The sequence below is a fragment of the Hyperolius riggenbachi genome, chromosome 10 (assembly GCF_040937935.1).
Source record: "Hyperolius riggenbachi isolate aHypRig1 chromosome 10, aHypRig1.pri, whole genome shotgun sequence".
Lineage (NCBI taxonomy): Eukaryota > Metazoa > Chordata > Amphibia > Anura > Hyperoliidae > Hyperolius > Hyperolius riggenbachi.
In genome coordinates, this window is record NC_090655.1 from 217078637 (window position 1) to 217098914 (window position 20278).

The 20278-nt window shown below is 43.9% G+C and overlaps 1 protein-coding gene across 1 annotated transcript in view; it reads left to right on the forward strand.

The window, feature by feature from the left end:
* Positions 1-20278, forward strand: part of LOC137536809 (uncharacterized) — a 245257-nt gene that overhangs the window by 82019 nt on the left and 142960 nt on the right. Inside the window, 5 exon segments of the mRNA XM_068259008.1 lie at positions 4746-4865; positions 4991-5125; positions 5248-5326; positions 5446-5543; positions 14487-14973. Of these exon segments, the coding sequence (XP_068115109.1) occupies positions 4746-4865; positions 4991-5125; positions 5248-5326; positions 5446-5543; positions 14487-14973 (919 nt within the window).

Genomic DNA, 20278 nt, shown 5'->3' on the forward strand with positions numbered 1-20278 from the left:
TGTAGATACACATTCAAGAATCAATATTATTCTTGCACCAACTACATGAAGGAAACCCTCATGTCTTGATTGAGACAGCTGTTGAGGCTTGGTCGAGAAGAACTTGGGGGTCTTTCAGTGGGTGCAAGTGCATTACCCAAATTGGCAGCCCTTTTAAAAACACCTTTGGGACTGGGGGTATGACATCAGACAACAGTTTTTCCTCACTCACGGGTAGGAATGATCAAACGGATGCAAATACTTTCGAGTTTACGCTCATTTTTGTGCAAGTATATGCAGTTTGAAAATGGACCAATCAATTTAAACCCAGGTTTAAATTGATTGGTCCATTTTGCAGCTGCATATATTTGCAATAAAAAAATGCATACATTTACATAAAAGTATTTGCATCTCTTTGATCATCCCTACTCAAGAGGTACCAATACTTATTTAGGGATCTGTTGACATAATGTGCCTGGGAACTATACTGTGTTATGAAGAGCACCCACCCTTGCATGGTGGTGCATACCCTCCATCCAACAGCTGAGCACTTTCATCAGACCTCACCTCTTCACTAACAACCTGAAGGGCATCCACTGCATACTCCTTTTTCTTAAAATCTTTGGGTGAGTACTTTTGCTTCACTTTCATACTGGGTGGTGTCTGTCCAGTTCCTCCCGAGTCTAGTGTGTTGCTCCTTTGGTATATTATTCAGCCACTGGGGCAGATGGCAACTCCACTTCAGGATGAAGCTGTTGAAATACACCTTTTTAAAGGGAACCTTAACTGAGAGGGATATGGATGTTTCCTTTTAAACAATACCAGTTGCCTGGCAGTCTGGCTGCATGCTTGTTTCAGGTGTGGGTGAATCACACACCTGAAACAAGCATGCAGCTAATCCAGTCTAACTTCAGTCAGAGCACCTGATCTGCATGCTTGTGGAGGAGCTGAGGCTAAAAGTATTAGAGACACAGGATCAGCAGGAGAATCAGGCAACTGGCATTATTTTAAAAGGAAATGTCCATATCCTTCTCAGGTTAGGTTCCCTTTCAAGTGTGTTTATTGAGAAGATTTCACCCCACCACGATCCACACAGAGTTGACAGGCAGACATTGTCTCCTCTAATACCAGTTATGCTAGCACCAGGCTACATACACCTCACACTCTTGGCCAAGGTGGGTGAATCTTATGGATGCCGAAACAAATCAACTGTGACCACCTAAAACACCTTAATCCACTGACAATTACTAAAATTATCGGCACATGATTATCTAAGTTCCTTTGTTGTTCTTGATAGTAGCCATGATGAGGCATGCTTTGGCAGTGGTAACCCCATACAGTTCTGTGTGAAGGGACTTGACATCGGCCCACAATTGGCATAGCATACCATTCAAGTTATTTCTTGCCTGACACTTCGGTGCTGGTGGTGGTGTCTTCACATACAGTCAATCATGACTGTATGTGAATGTAAAATGTTTCACCTTTTTAAATGTGATTTGCTGACAACTACCAGCCTGCCACAGCTGATGTCACAGACTGATGCCAGAAGGAGGCCAATTCATGCTACTTCATTTATCTCAGACACTTGCTGCCAACACAACTGCCATAATATCCGGTGCTGCTGCATTGGCTTAGTGTTTGTGATAATTGGTGTTAGATGTTTCGGTGGCAATCATGTCATTAACATCAAGCTGCAGGCTAGCCATCTATATGTCTCTCATGCACAATACAATTTTTTGAAGTGTAAAAAATGTATTTTTACTCAGCAGTGTTTTACATAGAACTTTGTGTTGGGATGATGTAGCATATTACTTATTCTGTGGTGCTGTACAATGTAAGTAAAAACACATGGGATACATAATAATACAGACAATGGTATACACCAATGTGACAAACACCCACCAATCCTGTGACTATGCCACAGTTGCAATTCAGGTCTCATCCACTAGAGGCTTCTGAAGGCAAATACACTGTGAGCAAAGTAAATATTTAAGATTGGTTGTGGCTACCTATTCTGGGAGGGCTGCACCTGACTTCCTAATATTGGGGGCTCCTGTGGCTACCTATGCTGGTGGGGGCTTCCTCTGGCTAATACTACGGTGGGCCACCTCTGACTACCTAATACCGGGGAGCACAATTTATAGAACCTCGCCCTGGGAGCTCTATTGCTTAGAAACTGCCCTGGTTTGGTAAATTAATTAAGGATGTAAATACTTTTTGAATAATACCTGTCTCTTGGTTGGTGACTTTTTTTGGGATAGCTTTCCTTTGTTGTCCTTTTGAATAGTTTTTGTATCCCTAACACATCTCAGTCTTGAATTTCAGATTGATACATTAGTATGGTGCTTGATCATTACTTCTTACCTTTAGTTTTATAAAAAAAAAAACTCCCACCGAGGCACAATAATAGGTAGATGACCACAACTGTATTACAATTCACTAGATGGGACAACCAACATATCCTGCCTCCTGCCATTAGGCAAATCCTCCCCATACTCGGGTAACACAAACCGTGCAGCCAACACACATCTCTGTGTGTCGGTGACCTACAGTGTTTATGGGATGTCTGTATTACTTGGGAAATGGCTCTTGACCAGAAATTGGAAGTCCAATGAGAGATATATTATTAATGCTGCTGCTAATAATAATAGTAATAATAATATGTATTATTATTATTATTATTATTATTATTATTATTGTTATTATTATTATTATTATTAATAATAATAATAATAATAATAATAATAATAATAATAATAATAATAATAATAATAATAATAATAATAAATAATAGTTGATGGCTGAGTGCAGATGATTCCATAGACAGAGGCTGCAGTTAGCCTATTCACCACAAGATGGCCTCTGGTGGAAAGCACAGACAGGAAAAAGTGAGCCAAAGACAGGAAGCGATGTGAGAGCAGGAAGAGATTGAAGGAGAGGAGACATTGTTGAAGAGGTAATTGTGGCATTCTTGTTATATATTGAGCAGAGCAGAGGTCGGGGTGGACATACTTTGCTACAGAGGCGGTCATAGGACACCTGCCACTATCCTGATCACCCCCACCTTGGAGTAATTGCCATACAAGAGCCATTTATATAACTATTGTGACTTGGGTGCCAGTTTCCTAGTGGTCCCCCTGCATGCACCATACATTATGGTTGTCATCTCACCTTCCTAGTAATTATTCCGTTCAGTCACATCACAGAGCCAAGACAAGCACGTGAACAAGCGTCCTTGGGGATATGAAACAGCTCAGCTGTGTCTCCAACCTCAAACCCACCCAACCTCTGTGCATATCTTCACAATTTCAAAAACTGTATGTACGTTATGGAACTTTCACATTTGTACAATAAACAGCTGAGTATGCAAATGTTTTTGTCTTGATTGATTTTTTGGATACCACTGCAACATGTCCAGCCAGGATAATCATGCCTGCCGGTGTCCCCCAGCATTACCATTATTCTCCTGTCCGTAATGTCCCCCACCCCAGTAATCATGTTACATTCCCAGAATAGCCATGGAAGGGGGGGGGGGGGGGGCAAAAAACGCCATCAGAGAAGTGACGTTTCGAAGGAGGGTCACTTAACACCACCAGGGAAGTTATGTTAGGAAGGGGGGGGGGGATCAATAAACACCATCAGAGACGTGATATTTGGAAGTAAGGTCACTCAACACCACCAGGGAAGCTATCTTGGGTAGTGGGGGAAATCCCTAGACACCAGAGAAGTGTATAGGGGAGGAAGGGAGGGATCAGTAGAAACCATGAACTGTTTAGGGGCGGAAGGAGTTACCACTATAGACCAGGGAACTGTATAGGGAGGGACACCGACACCACCAGGGAAGCTATATTGGGGAGGGAGACAACTAATCACCACCAGGGGAGTTATATTGGGGAGGGAGACAACTAAACACCACCAGGGGAGCTATATTAGGAAGGGGGCATTAAACACCTTGAGGGAAGCTATGTTAGGGAGAGGGGAAGCACTAGGTACCAGAGAACTGTACAGGGGAGGGCGGGGTGGAAGCAGTAGACATCAGATACTGTATAGGAGAGGAAGGGGTTACCACTATACGCCAGGGAACTGTATAAAGAGGATGCACCACATTCAAAATTGGGGTATGGCTAAAGGGCTAAAGGAGTGTCAGGGGCGGGGCGTAGTGTCCTTTTTGCTGATTTAAACATTTGTGAGGTATGCCACCCAGTAATGCCAATTCTTTCCCAGTATAACCTTGTCCCCCTGTGGCACCCCCCCCCCCCCCCAGCCCTGCTATTATTCTCCAGTATATAATGTCCCCCGCCCCAGTACTTCTTTCCCAGTACACCCGTGGCCAAATGCCAGCATTGTTCCCTCTCTTCCCCCACCTCTATGCAGCGTAGCAAAAGAAAGGATTTGCATTGGATTATAGCTACCTGTGACAGTGTGCTCCAGTTCTCTGCCTCCATTAGCCCCAGTCTTCTCTGCTCATATCCTCATCTATCTACCACTACCAGTGCTGCTGTAACATTACAGAAATACTAACAGTTGGAGGGGGATATTAGGAGATAAGGCCAGCTGGAGAGGAAGCTGATAGGAGGACAGGACTGAAGCATGCTGTAAGTATAGTGCACAGGTAGCTACAAACCAACTTTATTCTTTCCTTCTGTACTCTGCATGGCCTTACCAGCCACACGTGACAGCAATGGGGAGTGGAAATCCTGTACTGGTAGTTTCACCACTGACAACTATACAACCTTAATTATTATTCCCTTATTATCTATCAAAAGGCAGCAGCATTTTGTATTGATAACATGACCACACCACTGAGGATGGACGTGGGCCAGAATCACTTGACTGAGAGGATATTCAACCTTACCCTGGAGATCGTCTATCTGCTGACTGGAGAGGTTAGGAGGATTCTGGGAGGTCAACTAGCATAACTTTTATCTCTGGTAATAAAATACATACCTGCCTCGAGGTGTGGATGCTTCTGGGACGGTCATATGACATTAATGTTGGTCTTTCCATACAGAGTTTTCCTCCAGCGAAGTGTAATGATCATGTGACCATCACAGTGCCCCCATCTCGCTCCCTGATATCTGTCAGGTACTGCAAGCAAAAGATTCTGCAAATCACTAGGAAGATGATGGAACTGCTGACAGGAGAGGTAAGTGGTATTTTGAAATATGGGACATTATCCAGTAACAACAAGTTATGTGTTGACTGTATCATTGTGTGAGTTTGGTTCCTATAAGGTGTGAGGAGGTCACTGTATGTTTCTCCATGCAGGAATGGCAGTATATAGAAAAACACAAGGACCTCTACAAGAACGGCATGATGGAGAATCAGCCGCCCTTCACATCAACTGGTAAGAGAAGACTTTAATTTCTTGTAAAGGAGAGAACAGTATGAAGGGTCCACTTAGATCCCCCCATCATCTGATAAACATATAGAGAAAATGTATTCATCAGTGTGTGTTTCCCACAGATGGATTCAGTAACAGAAACCCACCAGACAGATGTACAGGCCCTCTTTATTCCTGGGATTGTCTACAGGAAGACCATAACATTCCCCACCATTATCAGGTAGGTGCTTATCAGGGACCCCAAATTGTGTGACATTGGGTTTGATGGCATAACCACCAGTAGTAGTGCAGGTAGCGCATGGCAATATTACTGTTAATACCGCCAACAATGTACCCCGGGTTATGCAATTAGTGTGACCGGCCGTACATAGGTAATGTCAGCGTTGCTACAGTAATGCACATTACGCTATTTACATAGTAACGCTGATTACAACAAGGAGAAAGATAGGCAGGCAGGGGCTGTAGAAAAAAGTTACCATTGACTGCAAAAATATATATATGCAGAGGAGTTTGTATAGTCATATTCTGCAGACGATGGGAGTCCAGACAGTTGATGGCCTACTTCAAAGGGTGTGATGGAAGAATGAACAATTCCAGTTCGTCTGCGAGGGTCTACATTTTATTCTAGAATATAGATTTGAAAGTAGTTGGTAGCACCAAGTGTCTGGAACAGCAACTTGGACTTATACGTGGACTTGTATGGCCCCTGCATTTGCCAATTTACATTTAGCGGAATGGGAGAGGTGTTATGTTCTGGACAGTAGTAACCCATTCCGCTGTTCTATTAAGGTGTGGTCCAGATATACCAGTGATGTCCTCCTCATTTGGTCTTTCACCGGGGAATTTTTGGAGTATCTCCAAGATAATAGTGTGAACATGCAGTTTAACTTTACAGGAGTATTGGGGGGGGGGGGGGGGGGGGGTGGAGGTATCATTCTTGGATGTGGGGGTGGAAATTGCACACCAGGGGGTACTACACAAGGGGTTATCATAAGCAAACTGCTACAAATGCAGTATTACATTGGGATAGTTTCCACCCAGAACATAAGAAAAAATTGATTCCCTTTAGTCAGTTCATGAGATTGAAACATAATAATCTGAAAGAGGACCTCTGAGACAGGCAGAAGAGTTAAGGGGTAGATTCCTCCAGAGAGGATACCCCAGAGAAGTGGTCAATAAAGCCTTTAAGGACTCGAGAAAAAAATGAGGCATTGTTGGATACTATAAAGGAACACTAGAGATCAGATTGATTTAAACTCTGCTCCTAGAGCAATATTTACATTTGATTATTCACCGATGGCATCTAAAATCAAGTAGACTATCACAAAGTTTTGGCCCATGTTGAAAGATGACCTATTATTACTGAACAAAGTTAAACTCCCCCTATTGGTGGCCTTCAGGAGATGTATGACTTTGGAATAATGGTCATATCTAGTGAGTTTAAGAAAAAAAATGAAAAGCAATTGGTTGACAAGTAATGTACCAAAGGGTAATTACCCTTGTGGGGGCTGTGTAGCTTGTCCATTTGTGTATTTCAAAATTGATGAATTTATCACTTGCATGTTAGGTTGTATATCCAATTTTTTGCATCTGTCAGAGATTCTATATTGGGATGACGACCAGGGAGATGAAGAAAAGGTTCCAGAGACACAAAATATCTGTTTATTCCGTAGAGGGTTGTCCCAGATGAATTGATCCTGTGCGAAATGTACATTGGCGGGGGAGGGGAGTGGGGTGGGGAAGAATATCACTGCCCTCAGGATAGTTGAGCTGTGTACTGTAAAAAGTCCACATAGAGATAGGGTTACATTTCTTCTACAAAGAGAAGCTAAAATTATTGCTGATACTAATGCAATGGGTAGTTTAGGACTTAAAGAACAATTGAAGTGTAACGAATATGGAGGCCTACACATTTAATTACATTTAAATAATATCAGTTTCCTGGCAGCCCTGCTGATCTATCTGGCTGCAGTAGTGTCTGAATAACACAAGGTACAAGCATGAAGCTGATCTTGTCAGGTCTGACAATAATGTCAGAAACACCTGATCTGCTGCATGCTTGTTCAGGGTCTGTGGCTAAAAGTATCAGAGGCAAAGACTCAGCAGCAAAGGCAGGCAATTGGTATTGCTTGAAAGCAAATAAGCATGGCAGTGTAACAGGCGGCGGGGATGCCGCCGCGGCGGAGAGTCTCCGCATGTCAGCCGGCGGTGGTCCCCGCCTCGCTGTCACGGACAGGTCCTTAGGCCGCACACAAGGCTCGGGCTACGCGTGCACGTGCCCGGCGGCAGGACCTTTATGCAGCTAGATGGAGAGTCAGCTGATTCGTCGGTCAGCTGACTCCAGCTAGCTGTCGGATTGGCTGGGCGGCTGGGTGGCGCTGCAGAAGCACTCCCAGCATATAAGGAGCTGTTTGTCAGTTGCTCCTCGTCTGCTGTCGTGAATACCTCGTGAGTTAGCGCTCAGACCTTAGATTAGATCCCTGGTGTTGATGCTAAGAACTTTACACCAAGACTAGGACATTGCTTATATTGTATTTGATTTCCTGTGTATGATTCTTGGCTAACTCTGACTCTGATCCTGCTTTCTGACTCTGTACTTCTGCCTATCTGCCTTATCTGTTGCTGAACCTTTTGCCTGATTACCGATTACTCTTTTGCCTTACGATTTTGTACCGATACTTACCTCTCTGTTGCCAACTCGATTAGTCTGACCTCTCTACTCTCACCAGAGGGCCCTTGTCTCTGGTGAGGGGCTCTGTACTGTTAGGGCCCTCCAGCTCCTCTGGAGAGGTACAGCTAAGCCTATCAGTACTACTGTTGCACCAAGTACCACATTATTGTATTCTCTGCTATACTAGTATTATTGGTGATTCTGCAGGTCACCACATAATCTGGTATAGAGTCCGCATTATCGGTGATTCTGCAGATCACCGTATAATCGGACATTCGAGTCGCTACACAGTACCGTTACAGGCAGCCTCCACATACCTCTCGCTACAGTTTTCCTTTAAGGACAAAAATGATCTGTGGAGCTTCCTGGAGCACTACTGAATCTCCGGGGCATCTATTTATTTTAGTTGTAGATATTTAGTTCTATTTATTATAGTTCTATATTTGATCAGTGCATGTATGGGCTTGTCACCAAGATAATGCTATCCTGCATGTCTTTTCTATGTACACATTCTTCCCCTTTCCCTTGTGCTCTTTACCTTCTTTATAAGCGTGAACTTTGGCCCCCAGCATGTCTTGCCTTAGGTGTGCAGCAGAGTTTTATCCCCACTAACCAGTGCCTCTGCCCGGATTCACTGTGGATAAGACAGCAGTTTTCTAGGCAGGCTATAGGGGGAGTGGAGATTGCCAAGGTGTCGTTGGCAACAGGTTACCGACCCCCTTCCTCAACCACCGCTGATTAGTCTAGGATTCTCCAATATGAGTGGCTGGCATAGGGAGTGACGTGGAGGGAGAGGAAGACTGTCACACGCCTGCTCGGAGGGATGGCCTTGTGACATCAGATGCCAAACATTGAAATGAACAAGTCTAAATGGCGCAGTCACTGCACTGATAGGCCAAAAATTTAGCCTGATTTTTAATAAGGGCATAAACATTTGGTAGTGTAAAAGCATTGCCCAGCAAGATTACGTTGAACCAGAACTCCTAGGAGTGTGTAAGGGGGCTAAAAAGGATCATAAAGCACTCTTACTAAAAATGCTATGTAAAACAGATTGTTGATTTCTTGAAACAGCGGGTATTTGCGATTATTCAGGTTAGATTGAGCATATGAGGTGCCCCACGATGCATCACTGCTGCATATGCAAACCATCCACAGGGGTGGAATGCATGGCCGGTGGCACTCTGCTTACAGTATAGGAGGAAGATGATGAGGCAAGCTGCTGACAACTGGGTGCTCACCAAAATTCGTGAAGTAGAGAACCCAGCTAAAAGAGCCTGGGAAGAACACTGAAGCTTTATACTTCATTTCATTCCCTATGCAAAAAAAAAAAAAGAAAAGAAAAAGCTTGCCCCATAGAAAATAGCACCGCTTATTGCTATTGTCAAAGATATAATTATTATTATTATTATTTTATATTTATATAGCGCCAGCATCTTCCGTAGCACTGTACATAATACAAACAAACAATGGGGAACAAATATACATAAGAAATACAAGACACTGTACAGTCATGACATTGAATAGAATAAATATAGATACATACATAGTTGATATGTAGTTGGTACATGTACATATGTTAAAATAACATCAGTATGAGAAAACACTAGGAGGAGGTCCCTGCCCTTGCGGGCTTACAATCTAGAGGGTAGTGGGGAGGAAACAAAAGGGAAGGAAACACAAGGATTAGTGGGTGAGCCAGTGTGCCTTCAGTGCTGCCTATAGCAAATTATAGGCTTGTCTGAACAAGTATGTTTTCAGAGTACGTTTGAAGGTTTCCAGACTCGTGGCATGACGAACCGGCTGAGGGAGGGAGTTCCAAAGGAGAGGGACAGCCCGTGAGAAGTCTTGGATGCGAGAGTGAGAGGAGGTGACTAGGCTGGAGGACAAAAGGGTCTCCTGTGAGGAACGGAGGGTCCGGGCGGGGAGGTATCTGGAGATTAAAGAGAAAATGTATGGAGGCGCTAGCTTGCGTAGAGCTTTGTATGCAAGTGTGAGAAGTTTAAACTGGATCCTTTGGGAAACTGGTAGCCAATGGAGGGATTGGCAGAGAGGGGCTGCCTCAGAGGATCTAGAAGAGAGGTGGATGAGACGGGCCGCAGAGTTTAGTAGGGATTGGAGAGGTGCCAGTCTGCTTTTTGGTAGACCACAGAGTAGGGTGTTGCAGTAGTCAAGACGGGAGATGATTAGGGCATGCACAAGCATTTTAGTTGCTTCTTGGGAAAGGAAGGGACGGATTCTGGAAATGTTTTTGAGATGGAAGTAGCAGGAGGTAGTTAAAGTGTTAATATGTGGTTTAAAGGAGAGCTCAGAGTCCAGAGTTACCCCTAGGCAACGAGCTTTGGGGGTTGATGCTATTGTGGTGTTTAATATGAAAATTGCAGGTTGTTTTGCCCCAAAACATAGGAGTTTTAAACCCTGCTACAAAGTGCACACTACTTATAGTAGGTGAAAAAGAAATATAGCCAAAACTGAATAATTCAAACAATAAAAGTCTTTATTGCTCTATAATTCTGTTATAAATGTAAATGTATCTTTAAGAAGGTATTTGCAGAATCATAGTTTAAGGGTTAGTAATTATGAGTAAGCATCAACATTCTCAACAGTTGTTACATCACCCAAGGAAGAGGGGACTCCGTCAATCCTCCATAGGGGAAACACCTGGCGACACAATCCAACACATCTGTTGGGCTAAGCAGAAAAGTGCCAGAGTCCAGGTGTTTCTCCAACCCAGTTATACTCCCTAAACCATAACACACATAAGCGCATACATGGTCGCTGTCTTAGGTCCGTGATCACAGTACAAACCTGTGATATCCGCTTCTGTGCAATACAACACAGCTAAGCGTTGACACCTCATGCACAGACAATGGACAGTATGGGCTCAGACTCCATGAAATATGAAAACTTACTGTGCAAAAACGAGATACATCTGGTTAGAACAAGATAAAGGGGGAACTGCAATGAAACATATCATGTTATTTTGAACTATAATAACCCCAAGGTAGCTCAAGAGTAACCCCAGAGCTCAACAGCAGGGATCAGATGGGATGTGAACAGTAATCTCACTATATATAATCCATACATGTCACAAGTATATCACACACGTATAATATATATCCAAATTAAAACATATCAAAAACGCCCCTAAATGCTGTCACAGCTGTCACCAATAAAATGAATAACAATTATCATAATATAGTAATAAAATTGACCAGAAATAATTATACCGTGGAGGGTCCAGGATTGAGCCCCCACACAGGTGTACCCAGGTTCAGGATAATCGTGTATCCTCCTCTATAATAAAACCCCTGTGTCTCTGTGTCCTGTCCCTGTCTGTGTGTCCCTCCTTCCAGACATGACAGTTTGCTGTCTGAGAACCTCATTGCATTGTGGGAAATAACAGCTTTTTTAAACTGCCAAGCAAGCAACATCTCCCTGTGTGCATATACTTTGGACAGCAACAGAGGACGGGTGAGCGGGACGTGTCAGTACACGCGTTGCCGGGGTTTAGTGGCCGCGGTCTAGCGCCCGTTTTTTTTTTTACAGGCGGGCCTTTTTACTAGTACATAGTATAATAGTGAATCCATGTACAGAAAAGTGCAAGTGCTGTTATCAAAATCACTGAGTACAAAAATGGCATACAACTGTATGTACAATCGAAACCTGTGGGCACTTCCCTCCTTGAAAAAGCGGTGTAGTTGCCATGGAACTAGTGGGGCTGTTGGGAATATCCTGGGCTGCCACTGTGGGAAGTGACTAAGTAACCCTTGGTAAAAGGAGGTTTTTTTGGTATATAAGAGGGAGCCCTAGTTTTTTTTATGGGTACTTCACTTACTTAAAGAGAAACTGTAACCAATGATTGAACTTCATCCCTATCAGTAGCTGATAACCCTTTTCCAATGAGAAATCTTTACCTTTTCTCTAATAGATCATCAGGGACATATGTATGGCTGATATTGTGGTGAAACCCCTCCCACAGTGTGACATCAGCACCTAGGTACTGACATCACACTGTGGGAGCCTTGTTGCGATGTAGGATATAATAGCTCTTTTACTGTGCTTTCCTTTCTTGCACTGTAGCCTAGTTCAGCTTACTTCTCATGGAACTTAGTGTACTTTCTGATGGAACCTAGCCTACTGGACCCGCTGAGGCTCATGGCAGGAGGAGTGGAGCTGATGTTAATTACTATCGGTCGCTAAGCTGCAATTCAGCATCATAGCGTGCGCAGAGTGCCCGCTCCCCCATTACACATGCTACAATGCCAATAGCGCGCGTAGCATGCAGGGACACTAAATTAAGGCCCTCTGATTCACTAGCGCGTGTAACAGCAGCTAACTCACGCTGTTACGCAGTGCTAAGCTTAGTGAATCAAGTCCTTTGTATTTCTGATTGAAACCAATTAACCGGCTTGAAAAGCGTCCATGGTCTACATCGATCTGCTACAGCTGTGAAATGTCAAAGTTGATAGACTAAGGGCTTGATTCATTAACGATAGCGCAGCGTAACAGCACTAGTTAGCTACTGTTATGCACGCTAGTGAATCAGTGTGCCTTAACGAGGGCTCCCTGCATGCTACACGCACTAGTGACAGCATAGCGTGCGTAATTGGGCTCAGTCAGGGGAGCGGGCACTCAGCGTATGCTTTGCTGCTGTATTGCGGCATAGTGAACACTAGTAACTTAACATCCGCTCCACTCCTCCCGCCCTGAGCACCTTCTGGTCCAGTCACATTAAAGGACGTGATCTCTGCACTGTGATTGGACCAATAGGCTGCCTGTCAAGTGACACTAGCGCGAATAACAGTAGCTAACTCACACTGTTACGCTGCGCTATCAGTGAATCAAGCCCTAGGTGTGGTCATCTGATCACTGGTGCCGTTGGTTACTAGTAGCAACTACACCAAATATTACAGTGTGAATAGAGAGAGGGTGGTGATGGGGGATGGGCCTGGAGGTGGCGAAAGATGGCAAAAGAGAGTTAGGTGAGTTGTGAATAGAGAGAGAGTGGTGGAAGCACAGATGGGGAACGGGCCTGGTGGTGTAGATCGATGGCAAGAGAAGGTTAGGTGAGGTGTGAATAGAGAGACAGTGATAGAGGCACAGATGGCAGACAGGCCTGGAGGTGGAGATGGATGACAAGAGAAGGTTAGGTTAGGTGAGGTGTGCCTAGAGAGAGTTTGATGGAGGAACAGATGACAGATGGACCTGGCAGTGGAGATAGATGGCAAAAGGAGGTTAGGTGAGGTGCAAATGTTGCAATGACTGAAAGGTGGATGATATGAGTAAATATTAGCTAAATAAGGTCAAATGAACTATGTTCTAAATAAAGATATAGTAAAAGTAATGACCAATGATGCAAGCTAATACCCAGAAAAAAAAAGAGTATTTTAATAAAGCCTTTCAGTATTTCTACTATATACGAAGCACACAAAAAATACCTTTTCTCACCCAGGACACTACTAAAATGTTAGTGCATGCTCTTATATTATGTTGTCTATTATGTTGTCTGGACTATTGTAATGTACTACTTTATGCACTATGTAATGTACTACTTTATGCACTACCAATTAACAGGCTGAGACCCCTCCAATCTGTACTGAACTCGGCTGCTTAACTCTATCAAGCTCTTCATTGGCTTCCAATTTACCAGAAAACCCACTTCCTTAAAAAACTTAACTTAAACCTACAAAGCTCTCCCGAATCTCTCTCAGTCGTACATCTCCTCACTAGTTTCCATATACCAACCCAACTGCAATCTCCGCTCTGCACAGGACCTTCTTCTGTCCTACTCGCATTCAAGTTCAGGTAGTCCCCAGTTAATGAACGGAATAGGGGCTGTAGGTTTGTTCTTCTTAACCTTAATCCATTCTTAAGTCAGAACACTGTGGCATCTTTGTCCTCTGTGCCTCCAGTGTCCCTCTCTGTGCCTCCTCTGCCCCCCCCCCCCCCCCGTCACGCTCCTACATGCAGCTATCTGTGGAAGGGGGGCATGAATAGGCAGTAGGCTGGATTCAGCCTTTTTGAGGGTGGCTGGTGGTGGCCAAAGTTTTTTTGGTCAAGCATACTGTATGCTCCAACTATTGCCATTCCCCTTCAACCTCTGGCCAAGTTGTGCTCCTTACAACATATAACCTAAAATACACTTCCTATAGGTATACTTATTGTATATTGCCCCATCTCTTGTTTCCCTGGGAAATTGCATGGTGTGTACAAGGCCTTGGATTATAAGCTCACAAGTGCAAAGCTCTCTAACCCTTTCTGTCTTTAAATTTGCTATACATTTTGTTCCACCTGTTACATGTGTCACTGTAATTACTATGTCTATCAATTCTCTTTTGTGCACCAGTGTGTGTATATTTTGCGTATACCATTGTCTGTATTATTATGTGCCCCATGTTTGTTTCTTAAACGGTACAGCACCACTGAATATGTTGACGCTTTTATAAATCAATAATAATCTGTATTCACAATGTAAATTATATATCATTTTAGGATGAAGAACTGACACATGTAAATCTTGTGGTTAAAGAGGAAGAAGAAGAGACAAATGTGAGGAGAGATCAGCGGCCTATGGAGAAGGGGGACATGATGGGGACAACTAAAGAGGAAGATGAAGAGACATATTTGAGGGATGATCAGCAGTTTGCAGAGGCGGGTGACATGATGAGGATGTATGTGAGGAAAGATCATCAGTCTGTGGAGGAGGGTGACATGATGAGGACAATTAAAGAGGAAGAAGAAGAGACGTATGTGACAGGTGATCAGCAGTCTACAGAAGAGAAAGACATGATGAGTACAATTAAAGTAGAGGAAGAAGAGGAGTATATGAGGAGTAATGAGCAGTCTATGGAGCAGGGTAACATGAGGACAAATGAAGAGGAAGAAGAAGAGACATATTTGAGGAGCGATCAGCAGTCTTTGGAGGAGGGAGACATGAGAGCATCTAAAGAAGCAGACATTATTACAGGGATGAACACTGGTGAGTGATAAACATTAGATATTCAAAAGAATAATTCATCTGACTAACAGATAGTCCTTGCTGGGCACAATATGGATCCCATGAAGCTAATAAGTGAGGAGGGCATGTAATAGGAGTGATGTGTGTAATGTTCTTTTGTCTTTTTTTTCTAAATGATGTGTGTAGTGTGGTTGTACAGTATGCCTGTATTATTATTATTGATTTATAAAGTGCCAACATATTCCGTGGCGCTATACAAAGTAAGAAATAAACATGGGGTACATAATAATACAGACAGTAGTGTACACCAATATACAAGATACATAATAAGTGACAAAATACAGAATTGGTAATGACAGTGATAAAAGTAACATGATAAATAAAATGTATAATGATTTCCAAGACATAAAAGGGGGAGAGAGCCCTGCCCTTGCGAGCATACAATCTAAAGGATGTATTGAGTTATGATCACACTATGTACCAGTAACAACTTTAATTATCTAGGAATTTTGCTATTATACTGTACAGACACATGACACATGGTGGTATCAACCTATTAAGCTTAGTTAGTGTTAGTGTTACTGGCCTGTAATAAGCTGACAATGGTCACTATACTGTATATTACTGTACACAGATTGGTCACAGTAGTAGTGAGTTAGTGTTACTGGCCTGTAATTAGCTGATAATTATCACTGTACACAGACTGGTCACAATAGGGAATGGCTTAGTGTTACCAGTCTCTAATAAGTTGTTAATAGTCACTGAGCATTATTGTACAAAGACTGGTTACAGTATAATAAAAAATTGATAAGGGCTTGTTTGAAGGTGCTAAAGGAGGGGGTGAGCCTGATGGGTAGTGGACAGGAGTATCAGAGAATGTAGGCAGGCCTAGAGAAGGAACATAATAACCCAGAGAGAGTATACCCCTAATACTGCCTAATGCTACAGGCAGATCGGCGATCCCTGGCCAATCAGCGGCCGGGGATCGCCGCCATGTGACAGAGTACAGCCTGTCACTGGCTGCACAGGACGGATAGCGTCCTGTGCAGCCCAGATCACCAGGGGGGACAGGGAGGAGAGGGAGGAGGGGAATTTCGCCGCGGAGGGTGGCTTTGAGGTGCCCCCCCCGCAACACCGAGGCAGGCAGGAGAGATCAGACCCCCCCCCCTGCACATCATCCCCATAGGGGGGAAAAAAGGGGGGCGATCTGATCGCTCTGCCTGCAAACTGATCTGTGCTGGGGGCTGCAGAGCCCACCCAGCACAGATCATAAAAAACAGCGCTGGTCCTTAAGGGGGGGGGGGGGGGTAAAGGCTGGGTCCTCAAGTGGTTAATAAGCGATAAGCGACCACTGAAGACCCTTTTTCACCTTTGACAGGGAAACTTTTTGAATCACTGCCACACTTACATTTTTGGGGACTGAAAAAGTGGGTGGAGCCACAAACAACCAATCAAATTTTCCCTATTGACTTCTATTCTCACAGTTTTAAAGCCACAGACCCTGTACTTGGTACAGTCAGTCAGAGCTCGTTCACATTGCGTTCCATTCGCGGTTGAATTTTTTTGACCAGTTTTTTTTTCCCTTCTCCGGTGCTCGGGTGGGCTCTACGTCTTTTGTAAAGCACTTTAATAAGCGCTTTTGCAGAGCGATTGCGTTTTTTCACTCTCATGCAAGTCAGGAAGTGAACTCTTTGATCCTTAAAAGAATAAATGCAATGTATTTATTCTTAAAAACGCAAGCGCAATCGCTGCACAAAGCGATTTTGTGAGCGTTTTTGCATTTTTCCTATACCTTCCATTGAGGTGGAATCGCCTCAAAAATGGTCCACGCACCGCTTTGCTGAACGCACAGCGCACGAGCCGCGCAAATATGAACCTTCTCATAGACAATCATTGCACAAGCGTTTGGGGGGATTTAAAAAATCTCCTGCATGTGAAAAAAGGCTAAAAACGCCTCTAGTGTAAATGAGCCCTCACTGGGTGACTGGGGTTTAAATTTTTAAAAGTGGACTGAGCCATATACAGCTAATCAGACATCAAGCCAACATCATGTGCTTTTTTCAGAAATGACACCATGTAGTTTAAATTGATTTTACATGAATTAATGATATTTGTACCAAATAACTTTATTTGATAGTTTTACTTTGTTACCAGCCTGCAATAAGCTGATTATAGTCACTGTACATTAATGTACACTGATTGGTCCCAGACAGGGATGCTATAACTTTAGGTAACATTGTCAAGTAGCATGTGCACATACAGTGGGTTGCAAAAGTATTCGGCCCCTTTGAAGTTTTCCACATTTTGTCACATTACTGCCACAAACATGAATCAATTTTATTGGAATTCCACGTGAAAGACCAATACAAAGTGGTGTACAGGTGAGAAGTGGAACGAAAACCATACATGATTCCAAACATTTTTTACAAATAAATAACTGCAAAGTGGGGTGTGCGTAATTATTCAGCCCCTGAGTCAATACTTTGTAGAACCACCTTTTGCTGCAATTACAGCTGCCAGTCTTTTAGGGTATGTCTCTACCAGCTTTGCACATCTAGAGACTGAAATCCTTGCCCATTCTTCTTTGCAAAACAGCTCCAGCTCAGTCAGATTAGATGGACAGCGTTTGTGAACAGCAGTTTTCAGATCTTGCCACAGATTCACGATTGGATTTAGAACTGGACTTTGACTGGGCCATTCTAACACATGGATATGTTTTGTTTTAAACCATTCCATTGTTGCCCTGGCTTTATGTTTAGGGTCATTGCCCTGCTGGAAGGTGAACCTCCGCCCCAGTCTCAAGTCTTTTGCAGTCTCCAAGAGGTTTTCTTCCAAGTTTGCCCTGTATTTGGCTCCATCCATCTTCCCATCAACTCTGACCAGCTTCCCTGTCCCTGCTGAAGAGAAGCACCCCCCGAGCATGATGCTGCCACCACCATATTTGACAGTGGGGATGGTGTGTTCAGAGTGATGTGCAGTGTTAGTTTTCCGCCACACGTAGCGTTTTGCATTTTGGCCAAAAAGTTCCATTTTGGTCTCATCTGACCAGAGCACCTTCTTCCACATGGTTGCTGTGTCCCCCACATGGCTTGTGGCAAACTGCAAACGGGACTTCTTATGCTTTTCTGTTAACAATGCCTTTCTTCTTGCAACTCTTCCATAAAGGCCAACTTTGTACAGTGCATGACTAATAGTTGTCCTATGGACAGAGTCTCCCACCTGAGCTGTAGATCTCTGCAGCTCGTCCAGAGTCACCATGGGCCTCTTGACTGCATTTCTGATCAGCGCTCTCCTTGTTCGGCCTGTGAGTTTTGGTGGATGGCCTTGTCTTGGTAGGTTTACAGTTGTGCCATACTCCTTCCATTTCTGAATGATCGCTTGAACAGTGCTCCGTGGGATGTTCAAGGCTTTGGAAATCTTTTTGCAGCCTAAGCCTGCTTTAAATTTCTCAATAGCTTGATCCCTGACCTGTCTTGTGTGTTCTTTGGACTTCATGGTCTTGTTGCTCCCAATAGTCTCTTAGACAACCTCTGAGGCTGTCACAGAGCAGCTGTATTTGTACTGACATTAGATTACACACAGGTGCACTCTATTTAGTCATTAGCACTCATCAGGCAATGTCTATAGGCAACTGACTGCAGTCAGATCAAAGGGGGCAGAATAATTATGCAAAGTATTGACTCAGGGGGCTGAATAATTACGCACACCCCACTTTGCAGTTATTTATTTGTAAAAAAAATGTTTGGAATCATGTATGATTTTCGTTCCACTTCTTGTGTGTACACCACTTTGTGTTGGTCTTTCATGTGGAATTCCAATAAAATTGATTCATGTTTGTGGCAGTAATATGACAAAATGTGGAAAACTTCCAGGGGGCTGAATACTTTTGCAACCCTCTGTAGCTGCAGTGGTAACAGGTTGTGATAAGGGGGGACTTCTACAGTTTAAACGATGATATCTTCTGGATACATATATATATATATATATATATATATATATATATATATATATATGTGATTTTATATATATATATATATAGAGAGAGAGAGAGAGAGAGAGAGAGAGAGAGAGAGAGAGAGAGAGAGAGAGAGAGAGAGAGAGAGAGAGAGAGAGAGAGAGAGAACGCTGAATTTTTCACCCCCCAAAAGTTGGGGGGTCGGCTTGCTTGCGAGTGATGTGCCAGCATGGGTAGGTGGGTGGGTAGGTAGTGCTCCTGCCCGCTCCCCCCGCGGCTGCCGCTGCTATTACCATAGGCGGCGCCGCTTCCTCTATCCCCGTCCTGCTCCGGTAACTGACTCACAGCAGCGCGCCCCTCAGCGGCTGCTGTGATGATGGAGGAAACCATAGAGAGCGGTTCCCATAGTAACTGCGATACACATCGCCGCTACAGGAAGCCGCTCTCTATGGTTTCCTCCGTCATCACAGCAGCCGCCGGTGGGGCGTGCTGCTGTGAATTAGTTACCGGAGCAGGACGGGGATAGAGGAAGTGGCGCCGCCTAAGGTAATAGCAGCGGCGGACGCGCGGAGGGGCACTACCTACCTACCCACCCACCTACTCATACTGGGACTATACTGGGCACAATGCTAGCTATACTGGGACACTATGCTAGCTATACTGGGCACTATGCTAGCTATATTGGGCACTATGCTAGCTATACTGGGCACTATGCTAAAGCTATACTGAGGCACTATGCTAGCTATACTGGGCACTATACTAGCCATACTGGGCACTATACTAGCCATACTGGACACTATACTAGCTATACTGGGACACTATACTAGCTATACTGGGCACTTTACTAGCTATACTGGGGGACTACCTACCCATACTGGGCACTTTACTAGCTATACTGGGCACTATACTAGCTATACTGGGTCGCTACCTACCCATGCTGGGCACTATACTAGCTATACTGGGACACTATACTAGCTATACTGGGACACTATACTAGCTATACTGGGGGACTACCTACCCATACTGGGCACTTTACTAGCTATACTGGGGGACTACCTACCCATACTGGGCACTTTACTAGCTATACTGGTCACTATACTGGGCACTATACTAGCTATACTGGGACACACTGGGGGGGATCACACGGCCAGCATTTCCTACCCCCGGCTTATATGAGGGTCAATCATTTTTTTCCTGGTTTTCCAGGTAAAAGTTGGGGGGTCGGCTTACATGTGGGTCGGCTTGCTTGCGAGTATATACGGGTATATATAAATACCAAGGGATGAGCAGCACAAACCAAATTTTATGCAATTCTATGCACAGCATGCATGCAGCACTGGAGGTCCCCAGACTCCATAAGAAATATTTAAA